Below are 22,622 nucleotides of genomic sequence, written 5' to 3' on the forward strand. Positions count from 1 at the left end.
GGGATTGTGATCTGGGGCAGGAGATTGGGGTGCCAGATCTGGGAGAAGGTATAGGTGTAAGAAGGGGACAGAGGGTTTGGGTATGTTGAGGTGGTGGGGGAGGACCAGAGAGTTGGGGCAGGAAAGGACTGGGGTGCCAAAAGCAAGCTGTGGCCAAGAGATGTACTTGCCAGCTGCCAAACTAGCCTGCCTGCCTGCAGAGCTTAAAATGTTTGCCAGCCTGCCTGGCCATGTGCTTCATGAATAACTGAGCCCAGGAGAAGGGGCGAGATTGTTCGTAGATGCCTGTTATTCCAACAAACAGCTCCCATTGGCCGGTTTCTGCCAGAAATTGGCCAATGGGAATGTGCTAGGGGCAGGGTGGCTCCTAACCTCTCCCCCCCCCCTCCAGTTTTAAATCAGAAAGGGAGCCCTGCAGCGGTGTTTCTGCCCAGAGTGCAAGTCTGCGGGGAGCCTTCCTGGGGCTCCCTGCTGCCTCCACGGGCCAGATCCGGTGGCTTGGCAGGTCGGATCCGGCCCATGGGTTATATTTTGTCCAGGCCTGCACTAGAGTGAAATGAATGGATCAATTCAAAGTTTTCCCAGATTTATTTCTTCAAACAACTCCATTGGTAGACAAAGGCAGAATTGCATCAGTTCACAGTCACATTTTCTTTGCAACAAGAAGGGCAAGAAACTCAATATTTTAATGAAAGCTTAAATCCTGAAAAAACAAATGGGGCCACCAGAAAAGTGATGACACAGTGTGCTACTGTATACCAGCTTATTCTGACCCCTGAACCTGTCTGTATAAATGCAGGAAGTGAGAATTCTGTAGCCCATTGAAATAACAAGATGAAATTAGGTGGACTGAATTTAATTAACCAAAGTGGAACTTTTTGTGGCTAACCATAACCTATTGAATGCTATGGGAATTTAAGAGCCTTTATGTGATAGTAGTTCAAAAATCACAAGCATAAACTTCACTGTTTAATAAGTAAACAAAGCACTCGATGTTTACATGCTGAAGATTTTCCCCAATGTTTTTTTCTGAATAAAACGGATGGGAACTAGTTTATAATCTGTGGACCAGATTCCCACAGTGCTGGTTTCACATGTATCAGTCCAGCTAGCAACTCAGAAATGCTGATGTACCAAAATTCTGTTTATTATACATTTCATAGAACGTAAATGTGAAGTTTCAGCTTCTGAGCTAAACAAAATAGGGCCTACTCTGACCCTGTTTGATTTAGGGCCAGCTGAGGAACTATATTTTTGCAGAACCATTTCTGATACATGACAGTGGTCAACAGGATTGGCAAAGCTGCAGAAATGATGAAAACACTCCCTTGTATACTTGTTCTTGGGCATATACTGTTGAATCAACAGAAGAGATTTAAAACCACAGGTGGATTAGAATGGTCCTGATCTCATTGAATTTCCATTGAAAGAGTCTGTTATTTCTGAAACAATTTTGAGGTAGATATGGTAATCTGAAAGTCAGCAATCTGTAGAGAAAGAAAGAAAGAAAGAAAGAAAGAAAGAAAGAAAGAAAGAAAGAAAGAAAGAAAGAAAGAAAGAAAGAAAGAAAGAAAGAAAGAAAGAAAGAAAGAAAGAAAGAAAGAAAGAAAGAAAGAAAGAAAGGCTGTGTCCAGACTCCATGCCTCCGTCGACGGAGGCATGTAGATTAGCCAGATCGGAAGAGGGAAATGAAGCCGCGATTAAAATAATCGCGGCTTCATTTAAATTTAAATGGCTGCCCCGATCTGCCGATCAGCTGTTTGTCGGCAGATCGGGAGAGTCTGGACGCGATGCCCCGACAAAGAAGCCTTTCTTCATCGACACAGGTAAGCCTCGTGAAACCAGGCTTACCTGTGTCGATGAAGAAAGGCTTCTTTGTCGGGGCATCGCGTCCAGACTCTCCCGATCTGCCGACAAACAGCTGATCGGCAGATCGGGGCAGCCATTTAAATTTAAATGAAGCCGCGATTATTTTAATCGCGGCTTCATTTCCCTCTTCCGATCTGGTTAATCTACATGCCTCCGTCGACGGAGGCATGGAGTCTGGACACAGCCAAAGAAAGAAAGAAAGAAACATGTCGTCTGGAGGCTCTCAAACTTTTTCATAGTGTGAACTGCATCTCAGTTACCTCCCCTCACAGTCTTGATCATACAGTATCTCTATGGCAATTCTAGAAACTCTGTACATGAACAATTATTATTCATCGTCGGATAGGAACAAGGAAGAGACTCAGAATCACAGGACTAGCTAACTCTCCTTGTGCTAGCAGTTCCCAGTTTGGGAATCACTGAAAGACATATCAAATAGAAATAATGCTTTGAAGATGGGTTGGAAAAATGTAACAATAAAATCTGGCTAGTATGAAAGCTGTTCTGATGATTTAGTGGCTCTGTTTTCTCACTGTTTATTTCCTTTTTAATCATTGCTTCTTCTCTCTACCATTCCTCTCCCCCCCCCCCCCCCCCCCCCCCCCCGATTTTGTGCCAACTTTGCCTTTTCTGTGTTTTATTTCAGGGCCCTACAGGAAGACCAGGACTTCCGGTAAAAGCTTTCTATTACCATGTTGTTTCCCTTTTGTTCACTCTCTCTCTGGCACTAGTTTGAAAGGCAGGCCTCAAGGCTGTGTATACAGGGAGGTGGCAATGGTCTCCAGTGGTGGAACTAAATTAGATGAAGAACATGTTGTAAATGAGATATGGATCCCAATAGGATAGGAACAGCAGAACCTTGGCAGGACAGTGTTCCAAGAAACACATTCTTTATAAGACCCTTTTGTGTTTGGGAAACATGTGGCCTTTTAAGATCACCTTTCCAATATGAATCACCTTCCCTGTCTTAGAACCACATTTGTATTGCACTCTCACTGACAGGAATCTGAGCTTCTACAGGCTTTCCAGGAAAGATTGGAGGTTCTATTTCAAGCAGATACCAGGATGGGTTTTGCAGTGGTTTGGATTGTTTATTTTAACTCTGGAGGAGCTTGGAATACAGGAATACAAGAAGCATCTATTTAATCCATGCTGATACAGGAAGTGGAAGTGAGAGGGACATATAGAGGTCAGGCCAGGGTGAAGTGAAATTCAGACACCAAATGGAGCAAGCCATGCTTTTTTGTGGCTGCAGCAGAGCCAGTCACTCCGCTAGTTTCTTGAGAGATTTCTAGAGAAAGAGAAAGTGTGTTACAGTGTCAAACTGGTTTGGAGTTAGACTGAGGGCAACGTGCTTCACCTTTTGCAGGTGTTCTGGTCAGGGATGAGAACTCAAGAGTAGCTTTCCCCTTCTCCGCTTCTGTGCATAACCACACAGGGGCCAGCATTGATGACCTAGCATTTCATTGAGTATAAGGCAGGCAGCCTAGGTAATGTGCCCAGAGATGCTTCTTATTTCCAACTGTGCACAGAGAACATATAGGGTGTTATCCAGTCTTCAGCTCCCCTTTGCCTGCCTGTGGAAGCAGTAGTGCTCAATGGTCACAGCCACCCTCTTTCCTCTCAGCACCCCTGAAACAGAAAATCCAGTCTGCAACCTGACGTTCTCAGTTGGTTCTGTTAGCCCCAGAAGCTTATTTACGTGACTAGTTCCATTCTCACTAGTTTAAATTAAATCAACATGGTGTCTGCCAGCTTCTCAGGGAGTTGTAAATCCATAACTAACTCTAATCCAAATGAACATGAAGCCATGAGCAATGGTCTGTTGCTGAGATCAATCATGAATAAACCATAAGGATTTTAGAGAATAGAGTCAATGCATTTTCTCCACTGTGGCACCCTGAGCCATCTCCCAGGGAGAAATCAATAGATAGATGAAGAGTAGTTGGCTCAACCTCAAACACTGTGAAACAGAAGTATTATTAACGGAAAGAAGAATATAGCCTGTGGAAAGGCAAATACACTAATTTCACCGTCATTTGAGGGCAGCAGGCCTTGTATCGTCAAAGCAGTACAGATCCTTGAGACATGATGGACATCTCACTACTCGTGAGCGTACTAATTACCACAGTGACAAGGAATACCACAGAGGGGTCTGTTTAGTCTGCAGAAGAGAAGAGTGGGGGGGATTTGATAGCAGCCTTCAACTTCCTGAAGGAAGGTTCCAAAGAGGATGGAGAAAGGCTGTTCTCAGTAGTGACAGATGGCAGAACAAGGAGCAATGGTCTCAAGTTGTGGTAGGAGAGGTCCAGGTTGGATATTAGGAAAAACTATTTCACTAGGGCTATGTCTAGACTGCAAGCCTCTTTCGAAAGAGGCTCTTTCGAAAGATACTTTCAAAAGAGCCTCTTTCGAAAGAGAGCGTCTAGACTGCACGTTGAACTTTCGAAAAAGTGGCTTGCTTTTTCGAAAGAAATCATCCAGTGAGTCTGGATGCTCTCTTTCGAAGAAGCCCTATTTACATTGAAGAACGCCTTCTTTCGAAAGAGGAACTTTCGAAAGAAGGCGTTCTTCCTCGTGAAATGAGGTTTACCGCCATCGAAAGAAAAACCGCGTTCTTTCGATTTAATTTCGAAAGAATGTGGCTTGAGTCTGGACGCAGGGGAAGTTTTTTCGGAAAAAGGCTACTTTTCCCGAAAAAACCCCTGAGTCTGGACACAGCCTAGGAGAGTGGTGAAGCACTGGAATGGGTTACCTAGGGAAGTAGTGGAGTTTCCATCACTAGAGGTGTTTAAGTCTCTGCTTGACAAAGCCCTGGCCGGGTTGATTTAGTTGGGATTGGTCCTGCCTAGAGCAGTGGGCTGGACTTGATGACCTTCTGAGGTCTCTTCCAGCTCTATGGTCCTATGATTCTATGAATTCTTTTGTTCCACATTTGGTAGGCCAGGAGACTGTTCTCTCTCCTGTTAGGGTATGGCTACACACTGCAACACTATTTTGAAATAACTAGCGCTATTACAAAACAATTCAGTCCGCATCTACACAGCAGGCACTTATTTCAAAGTAGTGTCAAAATACTGTCAAGCTAGAGGACTTCTTACTCCAACTCCTGTAACTCTCAGGCTACGTCTACACTGGCCCCTTTTCCGGAAGGGGCATGTAAATTTCACCTATCGTAGTAGGGAAATCCGCGGGGGATTTAAATATCCCCCGCGGCATTTAAATAAAAATGTCCGCCGCTTTTTTCCGGCTTTTAAAAAAGCCGGAAAAGAGCGTCTACACTGGCCCCGATCCTCCGGAAAAAGCGCCCTTTTCCGGAGGCTCTTATTCCTACTTTGAAGTGCATAGGAATAAGAGCCTTTGAAGTAGGAATAAGAGCCTCCGGAAAAGGGCGCTTTTTCCGGAGGATCGGGGCCAGTGTAGACGCTCTTTTCCGGCTTTTTTAAAAGCCGGAAAAAAGCGGCGGACATTTTTATTTAAATGCCGCGGGGGATATTTAAATCCCCCGAGGATTTCCCTACTACGATAGGTGAAATTTACATGCCCCTTCCGGAAAAGGGGCCAGTGTAGACGTAGCCTCATTGTATGAGGAGTAAGGGAAGTCAGAGAAAGAGTGCTTTATTTTGAAATAACTGCTGTGTAGATGCTCCTTATTTTGAAATAAGATACTCAATTGATGTAGCTCAATTTGCATAGCTTATTTCAAGTTAAGTCCTTCAGTGTAGACACACCCTTAGACAAGGTTTTGACCCCTGATTTCATTGCCTTCGTGTTGGATTATTCTGTTTATGCTACCTGGGGCTGAATTCAGTGGTCATCTGAAGGGCCACAATGGGTGCAGTACAGTGTCTCACCTCAAAGTAGTAAAAGCTGATGCAAAGTGCTGTGTGAAACTGCTGCCTCCCCCTTCATCTAAGATCCACATTCATGGTTTGGTTCTAATTTACAAGGCTCTTACAATCCAGGCTTAGATTACTTCAGAGTAGAGTTACTGTCAGAGATTCTCCAAGCCAGAGAGGCTCCTGTACTTGAGAGAGACTCAGATTAAGTCTTTCATGTTCAGGGAATAGAACACTCTCAGCAATAGGACCTAGGTATGAAACTCTTTGCCAGAGGAGATCAGACCAAGCCACACTCTGCCCATCACCTGATCCCAACATACGCCACCTTTGGATGAAGTCTCCTCAGCAACGACTTCTGCAAAAAGAAAAAAAAATCCACCCACTGCCTGAGGGAAGGAGAAAGTAAAAAATCTTTTAAGACCACTCAAACCTTCTTCATAACTGTTGTTTGGTGCTTGGATACTAACACGATAGCCACTTCAGAAAAACAACAGGCTGGCAAGCAGTGGAGCTATGAATACAATGCTAGCATACAGTGCAGGACATAACTGTTATCCACGATACAGTGTATTTCCTGGCTTCACATCATAGACAAGTCTTTCTCATAAACATCTGGCATTTATTTGCTATACTACTGAGATGATTTCCCCCCTGCTAGTATTGTTTAGAAGATCCCAAATACTGTGTAGTTAAATACCAGACACAGTGGACTCATACATCATTTCATGATGAGGTACATGTCGTTTTGACATCACATATTGTATCAGTCTCACTGTGCAGACTAACACCAGACACAGCTCAGTCCTATACACTATCAGTCATTGTGTGGTCAAATACCAATCAGAGCACAGCCAGGAAGAGTTTCTCAACAGATCCAAAAATCTGAATCACGCTTTCACTACAGATCATGAGAGTTTGACCCTTGTCATCTTCATAACAAGTTGCCAAGCTCAGCTGTAGAGAAAAGCAATGTTCAAGTTAAAGAACAAGAAAACTCAGCAGTAAGCTCCCAATCAGAAGCCAAGAAATCAAAGACAATGAATTTCCTGTCCCTTATGGAAAAATTCCATTGTTTTCTGAATAAACAACGCACAGCACCTAGACACAGAGATAAAGAGATAGATCAAATAACATGTTGATGGGTGCAGTATAAAAAGCAGAAAGGGATAAAAAAGAATAGATCTTGTCTCCTTTTCCTTTGCAGTCATATACCATCTATGCACATTTAATCGAACTGCCAGTGTAAATCATGTGAAGTACAACTGTGGCCACAGAGATGTGACTTTTTGATTTATCAAAACTTACATGTGAAAGAAGTGCTCCTGGATCACAAAACAGTACTTATCTGTAACTATGGATTTGTTAAACCTCTAAATACTTTTTACCCCATTGCATTTAAATGTTGTGCATAGTGAAGTGTGTGTAGGCCATTAATCTAAAGCGGTGTTTCTGAAAGGGTACCACGAAAACACTTTCAGAAACACTTTAACTGGCTACTCTGGTTTGTTTATGTGCCATGGCTAAGGAGCCTCGTAGCTCCCATTGGCTCTGTTTCATCCTTTGCAGCCAGTGGGAGCCACAGGAAACGGTGGCCTGGCCCACGCTGCTTCCCATGGCTCCCCTTGGCTGCAAAGGATGAAACGGAGTCAATGAGAGCTGCAAGGCTCCGTGGCCACGGCTCCAGTACATGAACAAACTGGAGCAGCCAATTAAAGTGTTTCTGAAAGTGTTCCCACATTACACTTTCTGAAACACTGATCTGAAGCATTACTATGTGCCTCAGACAGGCAGCAAGGACAGGTTACGGAGCAACATTGGCAGCAAAGTGCATTCCTTGAAGGGAGAGATATCAATGGTTCACTCCCCAGATTTCAAGGCAGTTGTCTCCATTTTGCCTTTTTTTGGAACTGCTCTTTGCATCACTGGATAGCAGGGCGTGTAAGCAGGCTACAGAGCAAAGTACAGGTTGAACCTCCCTGGTCTGGTGCCCTTCGGATTTGACCAATCCCAAACCAGGGAATTTGCTAGAGCAGGGGAGGTCAATACTTGCCCCTCTATTCCTGGCTTCCAGCCACCGTGGGGCTCTGCTGCTCTGTCCCCATCAGGCTTTTCTGCTCTGGCCTGCTGGGAAGCAGGAGCTCCACTCTTGGGCTCTGTTCTTCCCTAGTCCACCAACACACCTGACCCTGGCCTGCCAGTTTTTCCCTGTCAATGCTCCAGCCCTCAAGTGCCCATGTGGTTGCCAATGATGTCAGACTAGGGGCATTGACAGAATAGGCTAGTCCAGATTAGAGAGGTTCAACCTGTATTGTTGTATATTCTCATTTGATTACAGACAGTGCTAGGGGAAAAAAGAGCATTTCTGAACATTTACCAACATCAAAGATTATTTTCCTCACCAGAATTCCCTGTCTATTAGTATAGTATATATCCCTAACTCCTACTGATCACTAATGGACACAGCTTTGAGGTTCTGGCCTATTGCCATGATTAAAGGGATAAAGACAGAAGAGGGTCAAATATTTCATGTAGGTGATACAGTTAGGGTTGTTTTCCAGCCTCCTACGTTGTCTATTTTTGTGGGGTGCTGTAGAAAACAGTATTACAGGGGAAAATATATGAGAAGGTACAAAAGAAACATTGATTATTTTTTCATAGTAAAAGCTAGAAAAAAAATCAAACTGATGATCAGAAACAATACTGAAGAGATTTTACAATGTCATTTTTGCAAAATGTGCAGATAAATTCACAAATAGTTAAGTAGATCTATAACTTCACGGCATCAGCATACTGACCTCTAAGTCTTTAGAGAATTCACTTTTTGTGACCAAGAACACAGAGGGTTTTTTTAAAAAATTCTATAGTCAAATTTAAATATACATTAAGACTCAAAACTAATAATATGCCAATTGCCTTGTGTCCATGTGTCTTTGCCATTCGGTTCAAGCATTGTCTCATATATTCTGAGGCATGCACATTCATGAAACCTCACTTAATGATTTTCACACCCTAAAGATGCATTAGGCAGCATTCTCAAAGGGTTAAGGGACATAGAACACAGTCATTAATATACATTATGCTAGACATGACATTTCCTGTGTTAGCTTATTATTCACATTAGTGTAACTTTCTCTTTTCTGAACTACTGGAAAATGTGGACCTGTTCATGGTCTCTGAGGGTGCAGTTACACAGCACCGTAAATCAAAATAAGATATGCAATTTGAGCTACTCAAATTACGTATCTTATTTCGATGCTATTTCAAAATGGCTCATTTTGTCATTTGGCACTGTCTACACAGCGTCAAATTTCAAAATAAAGTGCTACTCTGAAACATCCCTTCCTCCTCGTAGAATGAGGTTTACAGGGATATTGGGAATAGCGAGCCCAAAATAACGGGCTTGCTGTGAAGACGTGGGATAGCTATATCCTGAAATAACATTGCAGTGTAGACATACCCCGAGAGTTCTGTCTTAAGTGATACCAGCTTTGTAAATAAATGGCTACAATTGAAATTTCCTTGGAAAGGAAGAAAAGTGTGGTAATTTTGTACTGAAGTGAGCAGTTTCCCATAAAATGGATGATGGAAAGTGTTAACAAATTGTGATTAGACGAGTAGTTGGATCACAGATTTTTACCTTTTTTTCTTCCTCTCTGACTTGAGTGTGCTTTGTTGGTTCCTTTACCTATATAGCAAAGAGTTATACTGATTGCTAACAGACACATACACACCCACATACTTACACATAAGTCCAAGGATACATACAAACACGTGAGCATGCTTTAAATATATGTTTATGCCATGTGTCAACATATGTGCACCTACCATACCTCTCAGTCAAATAATAATTAAAGGTGCACACATGTCTACATCTGACATCTAATTTGTGTCATTTTGTAGCCTTGTTTATGGTCAGTTTCCAACTGCCGTCTGATTTTGCATTAATTGTTAGGGAGACAAAGGCGCCTTGGGAATCCCTGGAAGACCGGTGAGTTACAACCTCTTGCATCTGCCTGACCTGACTGACACATGTTTTTCCAAAAGCTCGGGTGTCTGTGGATTGTTTAGGGTGATACTTTCATTATTTCAGGAAATGGAGCTCCTTGCTCCATTTTAGGGTTTGGTTTGGGTACAACTAGAGAAGAAGCAGCAGCTTCGCTCATGAATGAAGCTGAGTGAACTGCTACTCAGATCTGCTTCCAGGTTTAGAAATTCTAGGCTGCAGATTCTATCATTTTCAGGCTCCATTCTGAAAATGGAAGCACCAATCATTGGTAAGTCTATTGGGGGATTTTATCTGAGACATTTCCATTCAGAAACCAAATCCCAACAGGACTTCTGAGAAGGAGCCCTGGCTATATTCTGAGAATGCTTCCTGCAGCACCATGCATTTTAGTGGTGCCAAGCAGTGGGCTGCCAGTGGTTTCTTGCTGCCTGCAATGCACTTGCCGTTGTGCCTCAGAAGATAGAGGAGAGACAAGTTCCCCCTTCAGATCTATCTGCTCAAAGTGATTGTAGTTCAAATGACATTGGTAACTTTTTTTCGGCCTATGAATGTACAATGTCTGTTTAGCACATTGGCTCCAATTTGGTCCTCCTGCCATACAGTGCATATTTAAAACAACAGTGAAACTTTGAAGAAGAGCTGGGCAGTGCATGTCAAACAGCATCACATCAGCACCGCAAACACTTTGCTTTTGGTTCCCTGTGCTCTCTCTTCATCGAGTTGTTCTCTTTACTCCCCATACATATTGATGTCTTTCCCAAGAGAGTAACATAACAGCCTTGGGGAGATGACATGTCATTCCACTAAGTTCACACTGAAATTCTTATGCTTTTCTCTGGCTGAGAAACCTGCTGTATGGCAACCCTACATTTCAAAGGGTATGGCTAGACTGTGGGGAGGAGGGGGGAGGGTTGAGGATGCTGAAGGTATCCCGAAAAAGCTCCGCCACGTCCAGGGAATGTATTTGCTCTTCTGCTTTTTTTTGAGTAAGAGCGAACACACTCTTTCGAAAGTCCCTGTATTCCTTGTTCTACAAGGAAGAAGGGGGCTTTTGAAAGAGGGTTTTTTTCTGACATTTGGCCCAATCTAGATGGGCCAAATGTCAGAAAAGCCTCTTCCAACAAAAGAATCGGAAAAAGGTACGCAAAATACAAAGCACATTTTTCATACCTTTTTCCGACAAAAACTTGTAGTTTAGCCATACCCAGCGAGAAAAACTGTTGCCAGCTGCCTTCGCTCCTTGCCAGTTTCCAACAGTTCAGCTGGCCACAGCTAAGTTCTTCTGAGTTCCCGCTTGCATACCTTCTCCCAAACATTTTGCATCTTTAAACATCTTTCAGAGGTCTGTGTGTGGATGAGTGAGACATGTCTGGGTTTGATGCCTGCAACTTCACAGGGAGCTGTAATATAGAGTGGCTAAAGTGATCATAATAAGAGATTACACACCCTGGGCCAAATCTTCCTTTAGGGTAAATCAGTGCAAGTTCATTGAAAGTAATGGAGCTACACCAATTTACACCAGGATCTGACTCACAGTGTTTGTCATGGAAGCTGATTAGCAAGAAGGTTTTCTTTTTACATACAAATACCAGCATGTCTTATTAACAGTTAGCAATTCTTGGCATTAGACGACTCTTTTGAAGCACTTACAAATATTGGTAACATAGTCAGCCACTCACTGCTATCAGCAATGATGGAAACAATATAGAAAAAGTGTTAGTAAATTCTACAGGTAGGGTGAGCAGAACTTTGGGCGGTGTGATTTTTATAAAACTTATGAGGCAGTGTAGTTCAGATTAGAGTCCAGTTAAGCTCACAGTGTGAGAGGGTTTTATGGCTCCATTTTACATGTTATGTGCTACGTTTTAGGGATATCTTTAGGTGACTTTTTCTCTCCAGTATCACAGAGGTCTCCCCCCAATGCCTCATTGATACTGAAGCCTGCTATGCATGAGAGGGATAGTCACTTTCAGTATCATTGTATTACCATACTCAGGATGATTCAAGCAATGCTAGTACTTGTTCATGATGCCCTTCAGGTTTGATAGTGTGTCACTCTGACAACATTATTTGGGAAGTAACTGCTGCTTTCACTAATGTGACACAACAGACTATAACACAGAGTATTACAGTCCATGGTGATAACTGCTTTAGCCACAGATGGAAGGCAGACAGAAATCTATATGGTGTCTTTCTCATTTTCTGCTTATTTATATGTGCTAGAAGAAGAGGACTGAGTAAAACGGCCCTTAGACCCTGCTAGGAGGCCAGAGTAACTGTCACAAATCAGTGAGGCAATCCCTCCTCTCTGAGAGGCGGAGGAAGCTGGCTCTGAAGAAAAACCATAGCACCCAAGGCTGTTATATTTTTCTCTCTGAAGTTAAAGACAAGCTAGTAATCAAACCTCAGACTTTTGGTGGGAACTTATATCACTAACCACAGGACTTCCAGATGAACCCTCTTTAAAGTCTACACTCTCTTTTAATTAAAGACTCGGCTTTTCTGTTCTTATTCTAAGTGAAGCCTTACTTTGTGAGTAGTTGCACTGAAATCAGTGAGACTGCACATGTAATAGGCCAATCCACAGTGTGAATAAGGGTGGGAGAAAAGGGGCCTACCATAAAAAATGCCTGTTTTAATTATAATTAACCTAGGTGGAGCAATTTAATAAATTAAACATATTTGAATATGTAAGACTTAAATTTATCTTGCACATTTAACCTACATATCTCACATAGCCAGATAGAAGAGAAAAAAAATCAATTATAGCTAATTACATCTAATCCCCCTGTTTGAGTCAGATAGAAGAGAAAGAGGAGAGAAAAAAATCAATATTTTACTATTGTTTCAGTAATGAAGACTTTCAATTAAGCGTATTTTCCCTAACCCACCCTCCCATTCAGTGAGATACCTTCTTCCCAGCACATTCATCCATTTATCCTCCTCCGCTCCTCCTTAATGACCCTCCTGTCTCAAACACTGAACGGCTGACCAGGAACTCCAGCCACTTGGCCAGTGTGGATGGACAGTTGGCTAAATCCATCTTCAACTACTCTTCTGACCATGACGGCTAATCCCACGTGGGACTATAATCTCTGGTGGCAGCTGTGCCAGAGTTCCTTGTCAGGTCTGTTCTTGCTGCCTCACTTACTTGTGAGTTGATGTCTCTGAGCTCTGAGCCAGCCTTGCTAACTATGGCGAGCTTACCACTAACACAGCCTCAGTACCCCCACCACTTGTTAAAATCAAGAATTGATTTTCTCACACTGGGTGAAAACCCAATTTCATCTGCCACTTGTCTCAGCTGCCATTCCTCTTAGACATCACCCAGGCAGCTGATCCCAAGGGCAGTGGAAGACTGGGAAACAAAGGTCTTTGTGCTTGTGTGTGAAGCTTAAACAGAGCATGTGTCAGTGTCTGTGACCTGTTTTTTGTTGCATTGTTTTGTGTTTGGATTTAGTGTGCCATTAACACTGATCCTGTGTTTGTGTCTCTTTCTCTCCCCCCTTCACCCTTTTGCATGCGGCTGCGACTGGTGTAAATGACCCAGGGACTAAAGGGGCAACCCGGAGAGAAGGTGAGTCAGTTCTTTCTAGCTCATCATACATACCCTGACCTCCGTCAGCTACCTCTAAAGCCACCTGAAACCCCTTCCCCTCAGATCACAACTGAAGAGCTGTGCCTTTAAAGCGTTCATTGTGTTTGCTCTGAACTGCCCCACCCATCTCCTCTCACAATGTGAACTCATCTCTTGAATTCCTGCCAGCCCGCACAGCCTCTGAGGATGTTGACATTTGTGTTTACTATAATTTACTAACATTGTAAGGGCTGCCTTCCAGGAGTGGATGGGCACACTCATTATTTCCAGCTGGGCCCTCGTGGTTTTTAACCATTAGCTTCTTCACCGCTGATAGCTGAGCCTGGTAAATCCAGGAAGTGTGCATATGAAAATTTGGTAAGATATAACAGTTATGTCCTAATGGTCCATCCAATTCCTATGTGTTCTCCTATTCACCATTCCTCCTATCACACACCGTGGCTCAACACCTCCATTCCAGCGTTAACTGCATAGTGAAAAAACACTCAGGGAAACAGAAGGGAGATTACTATCCCCATCCACCCACACTTTTTTACTTCAATTATATCACCTCCATTTAAAGAAAAATGACCCTGAAGTACTTTGTTTTACTCAGGGCTCAGGTAAATTATATTTATCTAAACAATTTGAAAAGTATTAAATGAGGGCTTTTTGTCCCTACAAAGATCTGGTGGTTTACAAAGCCACTAATATGATATATTGATAACATAACTGTCATGAAACACTTTGTGTCTTCAGATGCCTTTACATCATACACTCAAAAGGGAAAGATAGGGGAGAGACAGAAGTTCCTTGGATTCATTCAGGCAGCATCTAACTAATTGGAAAACTACAGTGAACAGCAAAATGCGCAGAAACTATGAAATGTCTACATGTTCACTCCATTGTTTGAGGAAACATCTGTAAAGAATGCAGTATAGGAAAACCTGTTAAGAACAGTGACATACCAGAAGAAGGGAGGGCAAGGCAAAATGAAAACTTGTTTCTGGTTCTTCTCCTTTTTCTTTGCCTTCTCTCTTTTTTTTCTTCTTCAGGACACTTCCTCTTCTACCCTCTTTGTGTTCTTCTTGTAGCCAACCAGCATTATCAAAACATCCAAGATTCCAAAGTCCCCTTGACAGATGATGTAGTCGTATCACATAATAACACTCTTTCCATTCCACTAGTAGTACCTCAGGAGGACGTTTAACAGAAGCTACAAAAGATTAACATTTTTAAATAAGCAAATCCAGATAACTTCCATCCAAGAGTTGACAAGATCATTGGACCATTAATATTGATTTTTCAATAAGTTTTAGAAGATGGGGTGGGATGGTTGTAGAAGACTGGAAGAAAGCTGATGGTGGGACAATATTTAACAAGAGTAAACGGGACGACCAATGTAATCATAGACCTGTCAATCACACATCAATTCTTGGGAAGATTATGGAGCAGTTGATACAAGACTTGATTAATAAGGGTAATATAATTAGTGCCAATAAGCTTCATGGAAAATAGATCCTGTCAAGCTCTCATTTTAGTGAGATAATAAGTTGGCTGATAAAGGTAGCAGCACTGACATAATATACTTGACTTCTGTAAGGCATTTGATTTGTTACCACATGACATTTTGATTAAAAAACTAGAGCAATATAAAATTAACAGAGCACTCATTAGTATGTTTCAAAATGTAACTGTAAATAGCAAATCATCACTGAATTGATGTATTGATAGTGAGGTCCCGTGGGGATTACTTCTTGGCCCAGACCTATTTAACATTTGTATTAATTAGCTGAAAGAAAACTTCACCTCATCAGTGATAAAGTTTGCAGATAATACATAAATTGGGGAAGTGGTAAACAACCACACTTACATGGTGGGGAACTTTATGCCAGGGAACATTGCTTCTGAAAAAGATTTGGGGGTTGTGCTGAATAATCAATTTAACATGAACTCCCAATGTGATGCAGTGGCTAAAAAAGCTAATCCCAATCTTTGGATGCATATACATGTGAAGCTCAAGTAGGAGTAGAAAGGGTATTTTACCGCTTCATTTTATACTAACACAACAGCAACTGGAAGGCTGTGTCTACCCTGGCAAGTTATTCCAGAACATCAGCTGCTTTTCCGGAAAAACTTGCCAGCTGTCTACACTGGCCGCTTGAATTTCCGGAAAAGCAATGATGATCTAACGTAAAATCATCACTGCTTTTCCGGAAAAACTATGCTGCTCCCATTCAGGCAAAAGTCTTTTTCCAGAAAACTTTTCCGGAAAAGGACCAGTGTAGACAGCACAGTAGTGTTTTCTGCAAAAAAGCCCCGATCGTGAAAATGACGATTGGGGCTTTTTTGCGGAAAAATGCGTCTAGATTGGCCATGGACGCTTTTCCGGAAAAAGTGCTTTTCCGGAAAAGCGTCCTGCCAATTTAGATGCGCTTTTCCGAAAATGCTTTTAACGGAAAACTTTTCCGTTAAAAGCATTTCCAGAAAATCATGCCAGTATAGACGTAGCCGAATAGTGTACCCAGTTCTGGGGTTCACATTTCAAGAAAGATGTTGATCAAATGCAGAGGGTTCAGTTGTAGAGCCATGGGGGTGATTAAAGCATTAGAAAATCTGCCTATCATGATGGACTGAAGGAGATTGACTACTAAGCTTCAAAAAAAGAGGTTATGTGATGATTTGATTGCTGTCTATACATACCCACATGAGGAACAAATATTCAATAATGAGCTCTTCAGTCTAGTTGTGAAAGCTATAACGTTCTAACGTTGAAGCCAGACAAATTAAGACTGGAAATAAGGCATACATTTTTAACAACGAGAAATTAACCATTGGAACAACTAACCAAAGGCCATGAGGGATTCCCCATCTCTAGGTAAATCAAGATTGGACATTTTTCTAAAGCATCTGCTGCAGGAAGTATTTAGGGGAAGTTCTAGGAGTTGTGTTATACAGGAGGTGAGAATAGATAATCACAATGGTCACTTCTGAGCATGGAATCTATCATCTGTACCTATCAATCATGTATTATGTCCTATAAAGCACATTGAGATAGTCTGCCAATCACATGACTTTACCATGAATCTTTGATGGTTTTTATTTTTCCAGGAAGAACTTTACTGTTTTTTTTTTCCTTAATTCAAAATGAATTCCTTTTGTAAATAGCTACAAACAGGGATTTTCCAATCCCTGGTCTCTGGCAGATCATAGATGCCTCTAAACTGCCCAAAGTTCCCTATTTTTTATTCTTGATTTCTTCACTCAGTTTCTCTCATTTTCTTTATGGATTGGTAGTTACAATATTCTTCCCCAAAACACTCAGTTAACCCATTTCTTTTGCTTTTAACTGAGGAAAACTGAGGGGCCTATTCCTGCTTTTGACCACAGAAAGTATCTTGTGTTAAGGAAAAGTTTCCATAGCAGCACATCCTTCATCTGTAGTGAGTGCATTAGAAAGAAGGAAAGGTGAAGATATTTTAAAGGGGTGGGAGTAGGGAAATGACTAGATTGCACAGCATTCCAGTGATCTTTGGCTGGCAGATCTGTCCCAATAGCAGGTGCAAGCTAGAGAAACTCTATGGCAGCTTTAAATTGCACTGGAGGCCAATTCAACTACACACACCTCTTCCCAAGCCAGTGCCAGTACTTAGGGTGTGTCTAGACTACATGCCTCCTTCGACGGAGGCATGTAGATTAGCCAGATCGGAAGAGGGAAATGAAGCCGCGATTAAAATAATCGCGGCTTCATTTAAATTTAAATGGCTGCCCCGATCTGCCGATCAGCTGTTTGTCGGCAGATCGGGGGAGTCTGGACGCGATGCCCCGACAAAGAAGCCTTTCTTCATCGACACAGGTAAGCCTCGTGAAACCAGGCTTACCTGTGTCGATGAAGAAAGGCTTCTTTGTCGGGGCATCGCGTCCAGACTCCCCCGATCTGCCGACAAACAGCTGATCGGCAGATCGGGGCAGCCATTTAAATTTAAATGAAGCCGCGATTATTTTAATCGCGGCTTCATTTCCCTCTTCCGATCTGGCTAATCTACATGCCTCCGTCGAAGGAGGCATGTAGTCTAGACACACCCTTAGAGTCGTGTGTTTTTGGTACAGCACCTGTATCCCTCTGACATTTGTGCAATAGTGCACAAAAATTGTACAATCAAATGATTTGCATGTGCAAGGTTGTGTGCACATAAAATGGAGGCTGGATTCAGACTCCTTTGAGAATTTGACCAAAAGGTGTATCTGCACTGCTATAAAACACCTCCAGTTGGCCTGGGGCCGCTGACCCAGATTTGCAGCGCTCAAGCTGTGGGGCTATAAAATTGCAGTGGAGATATTCAGGTTCACGTTGGAGCCTGGGATCCGAGAGCCCATGAGTGGAGAAGGTCTCAGATCCTGGGCTCCTGGCTGAACCACAAATGTCGATAGTTGCATACAATAAATGATTAAACATAACATTTTGTCTCAGTTCCTAATTATTTTAGAAATCGTGTTTGACCATGACACTTATTTCTGTGCACAGTACATCAAGCACCTTCTACAGGGAATTACCTAGTTTTCTGTGGGCCTAACCTTTCAAATTCCAATCTGGTCACTAAATCTCATTTGATCCATTCATAAAATCAAAGTTTTGAAAAAGACCTTGTGGCTTATGCAGTCTCTCTCTTTCTCCTTGCCCTGCCCAATAATATACAGTATAGTCTCCAATGTATATGCAGAGCTATGTTAACCAGCCAATATTTTAATATTTCCAGTGATGGTGCTTTCCCAACTGACCTCAAGAGACTATTCTTATGTCTGTTACACTGTACCTTTCACTCCAAAGGCTCCCTGAGCTCTTCATAAACTTGATACAGACGTGTTTGGGGGGTATATAGTTGCCATTGAAATGCAGATACATCTGGGGTGAGATGTAAAAGATGTCTAAAAAGCACACAGCAATAGACTGAAAAAGGAAGTGAACATCACTATCCTCAATTCAATTTCACAAAGGAAATTTAAGGAAGCAGAATGTCATGATCTGAATTAGAGTTTACCAAGGATTTCAGGGATAATACCACAGCTCTTACTTAAAGTGTCACAGGATCACAAGAGATCAGCAAGCCACTATATTGTATATTACCCAAAAGTATTTTATATTTTATGTGTCTATAATTTTCCTTGCTGAGCATCACAATGTTCCCTTATACAAATGCATAGTTTTACTCCTGGTTTATGTCTCCTTGAGTCGCTTATGCCTTCAGTCGCTAGACTAGTGCAGGAGATGCTTCAAGCTGAACAAGAGTGATCAAATAGAGGGGAGGCAAATGCATACTTCCAGGGCACGGGGAATATGCAGGAATGAGATGAGGTCTCATATTCCTCTTCCAAAGGTCTCTTAGGGTGTGTCTAAACTACATCCCTTTTCTTGAAAAAGGGATGTAAATTAGACACTTCAAAATTGCAAATGAAGCCGGTATTTAAACTTCCCATACTACATTTGCATAATGGTGGCCGCGGTTTTTTTCGGCGCACAGTTTTTCAATAGAAAAACTGCTGTTTAGACAGGGATGTTTCGAAAATAAAACCGTTTTTTGAAAGATCCTGTAAACCTCATTTTTTGAAGGGTACAGGATCTTTCAAAAAAGGGTTTTATTTTTGAAAGATCCTCGTCTAAACTGCCATTTTTCTATCGAAAAGCCCCATGTCGAAAAAAACCGCGGCCTCCGTTATGCAAATGAAGCACGGGAAATTTAAATCTCGGCTTCATTTGCAATTTTGAAGTGTCGAATTTACATCCCTTTTTCGAGAAAGGGATGTAGTCTAGACACAGCCTTAGCGATACACATAAGGAAGACAGGACTCTTTAAAATGGCCTCTTCTCATAATCAAGAAAGGACACGGATGTTTCTTATCTGGGGCTTTGAGCAATCACAATTTAAATATGTATCTACAGAGAATGTGAATATTGATTATTTTGATCTCCTTTCCTTAACTGTCTTTCTTCCTCCTCCTCATTATCTCATGACTCTTTTCTACCCTCTACTGATTCATTATCCACCCTTGTTCTTGCCTTCCTCTCACTTTTTCCTCTGTCTTTTGTTTTCGCACTAATTCTTACACATCTCTCTCTCTTTCTTTGTCTTCCTCTTTCTCTTTCCTTCTTTTGCTTCTTTGCCTTCCAGTTGTTTTCCTTTTAAACCTGCCTTTTCTCACACCTTTTCTGTCTCTCTCCTTCTCTGTTTCTGCAGGGAGCCCCAGGAGAAGCAGGCATGTCCATCATCGGTCCCCGAGGCCCTCCTGTAAGTGATTTTCTCTCTATTTTTGTATGATGCAGGGTGTGGGTGAATTACCAAAAATGACTCAGGGAGAGGTACCAAGTCAGCAACAGCATTTCCAGAGGAGCAGTAACACTATATGACGTGGTTTTCCTGTTTGGCCAGGCTTGTTTTCATACAAATATTGTTTACTATATATAATGAAATTACAGCCCCTATTGCTAGAACTAATGAGCATCTAGTTCCTAGCAAGGAAACCATGTAGGTTTTTCCAGTCATTTTTTTCTCCTGTGTTTAAAAAGGAAGAGAAATAATTCCACCTCTTAGCAGCAGGACTGCTGCCTTACTGTGAGTACGTCCTGCACTTTGGGCTGAGTGTTCTTTGCAATCCGTCTAATAGGCAGATGACATTGCTCCATCTTTACAGAACAACATGTCTAGGATTAAGGTAGGACAAATCGGGCTGCTGGAGATAACAAAAATGGGCAATTTAGGAACTTGCTTGAAAAATTGAATTTCTTATCCTCAGATCTAAAGTGTTCTGCTCAGCCAGTTCATCAATAACAAGTGTACTACTGTCAATTAACAGAGAGCTGAGGCTTCTCTCTGAAGAGTTCAGAGAACAGATGGCTTGTTTTAATAAAGACTTGTTCTAATTAGGGAGTAGAGAAGAGGCCTTAGAGAGGTATGTTGGGCTGGGGAGTATCAGGTCATGATCCTGCAAAGAGTTGTATGCAGGTGCAGAGTCCATCCACATGAAGTTCCTAGAAGAACCGGGGACTTAGTGTCCTAGAACAAGTCCAGATTTAGAACTTTCATGCATCCCAAATTCTAGGTTAACCTCAAATTGAAGCTCATACTTCTAGCTTTCCCTAGCACCGCAAATGTACAATGTTATCCAAAAAGCTGTCAGTTCTTTGCATCGCTTTAGAAACTCCAGTTTTCCAACAAAAAACAACATGGATCCTCTTTTACCACAAGATTCCTTGTCTCTTTCCTCAAAGCTGGATTGAACTTTATGTAGGGGTAACCCTCAGAAAAATGCATTTCAAAAGGGGGAATGGACTATAAAAGCGAGGGGCAAAAACACATTAGGTTCTCTCCCCCCCCTCCCCCCAGTGATCCATGCCCAATGCTGCAGAGGAAGGTAGCATTTTTGTAACTTGAAGTCTTTAAACCATGGTTTGCAGACCAGTAGCTCAGGCAGAGGTTATGGGTCTATTACAGGAGTGGGTGGGTGAGATTCTGTGGTCTGTAATGTGCAGATCAGACTAGAGAGTCATCATGATGCCTACTGACCTTACAGTTAATAAGTCTATGAGAGAGCCCCTTACTGGTGCAGATTGTACCCCAGAACTTCACAAGCTAGTCTTGGCAAAATTCACTTCTTTCACCCCTGAAGTCTGTTGAAAAGATTATTTCAGGGAGCATTAAGGTATTACCTGAAGCCAAAGATAAATAAGCAAATGCTGGACTTTGAGGCCACTTTGGAAAGAGGTGCAATGACAAATTGTTTCCAGATTTTCTTTTAGAGGAAAGAGGAGGTTCAAGTTTTCACTTCTAGAGTTTTCTGCTGTTTCACTTCTCTTCAGGCATTCTGGCCAGAAAGCAGCATTGTGCTAATAGTGGCAGAAACAGACAATCTCTATGATTTTCCAGTCCCAGAACTATATACTTGATATGAACAATATTTGAATAAGAGAAGGAAAAAAATGTTTCTTGGAATCTTTAGTTGGTCAACTTTTGCTTTGGCCTGTTACCGTGCACACAACACTTTTGCCGAGGAATAAAAAGAAGCAGTTTACAGTGTACATTAAGGATAACCAAGGTCAGGTTGCACCATTTCCGGGTTTCCTCCTTGATTCTTTTCTTAGCACATCTTGTCTACGAGAGTGGTCCAAATGGGAATAAAATTAATGATTTATTAGAGGGATCCTCTCAGTTCTTGCCATTTTGGAAATCAGCATTGGCTGGATCTTTACATTTATAGCATATCTTCTCCCCTGATCACAAGCCAACGGATCCAGGTGGTTTTATATGCATCCTGCAAAACAAGTATGACCAAATTCAACTTAGCAACGCTTAAAAAAACAATGTGAATGAGTCAGTCATGCTAGCATTCTGAATAGCAACATTACTGTTTGGTGCAATTTGAAACATTTTATAGCCAATGCAATACTCTAGGGCTCTGCAAAAAAGATTTTGGACCCAACTCTATATTGTGTCAAGGCCCCATTATGTCACTCCAGAGGTGAAAGGGGCTGTAAAGAGGTGACAGTGTTCTGTGTGGAATACCCCGGGTAAAGGCTCCTTCTACTGCCAAAGGGGCTCGAATCTGGCTCTTTTCCTAGTCCCCAGCACGTCAGGGTGAGCCAAAGGAGGAAAGAGACAAGGCTGGGCACTGAAGTGTTGTGGCTATTCCCTGCTTCCTACAGTCTATAGGGCTTAATTCCACAGTACTGCACAGTGTCTGGTGAGCAAATCCCTTGCTACTACACAAGACTGTTAAATACAGTGGTGGATAAATTCAGAGACCACTCAGGTTCACAGTTTCAGAAGAGCCCCATCAAAATCATGAACTTTCTTTCCCTTATCCAAGACTCCCTGCGCCTCTGCTTTCCCTTTTTCTTCCTACCCTACCAGATCCTTTGCCTGACCTCCCAACTTTTCCCCTCCCATTCTGAACTTTCACCCAGCTCCCAAGTTATTTGTCTCAGCTGCTGAACAGCCCTGAACTTTCACCGATATTCCACTGTGAGGGTCAAAAGTCTGGTCATAATATATATGCAGCCCCAACATATGCTTAGGGACTTCCCCAAGTTAAAACTGCCCCAGAAGGTATTTCCCTTTCCCAACCCACCCATATCAGACCCTTGGGAAGCCCCAGAAAGCACAAGGTCTGAACAGAATAGTTAGCTCAGCAGAGAGAACTAGACCTAGTGACACTGCAAAATGGATTTCAGGGGGTCAGAGAAAAAGAAGGTGTCACAGAATTGACTTCACCCTACTATTTTCACCTATATGGCTTAATTTCAGGGTCAGGCTGAAATTTGTTTTCCTTTCCAAGA

At 42.2% G+C, this 22,622-nt stretch overlaps 1 protein-coding gene across 1 annotated transcript in view; it reads left to right on the plus strand.

Moving 5' to 3' along the window:
* Nucleotides 1–2,521: 2,521 nt before the first annotated feature.
* Nucleotides 2,522–22,622, plus strand: part of COL13A1 (collagen type XIII alpha 1 chain) — a 118,750-nt gene continuing 98,649 nt past the window's right edge. Inside the window, exons 1-4 of the mRNA XM_075934944.2 lie at nt 2,522–2,542; nt 9,664–9,699; nt 13,268–13,294; nt 19,528–19,578. Of these exons, the coding sequence (XP_075791059.1) occupies nt 19,549–19,578 (30 nt within the window). The 5' untranslated portion in view covers nt 2,522–2,542; nt 9,664–9,699; nt 13,268–13,294; nt 19,528–19,548. The remainder of the gene's footprint in view (nt 2,543–9,663; nt 9,700–13,267; nt 13,295–19,527; nt 19,579–22,622) is intronic.

Source organism: Pelodiscus sinensis, chromosome 8, assembly GCF_052426305.1.
Source record: "Pelodiscus sinensis isolate ZL-2025 chromosome 8, ASM5242630v1, whole genome shotgun sequence".
NCBI lineage: Eukaryota > Metazoa > Chordata > Testudines > Trionychidae > Pelodiscus > Pelodiscus sinensis.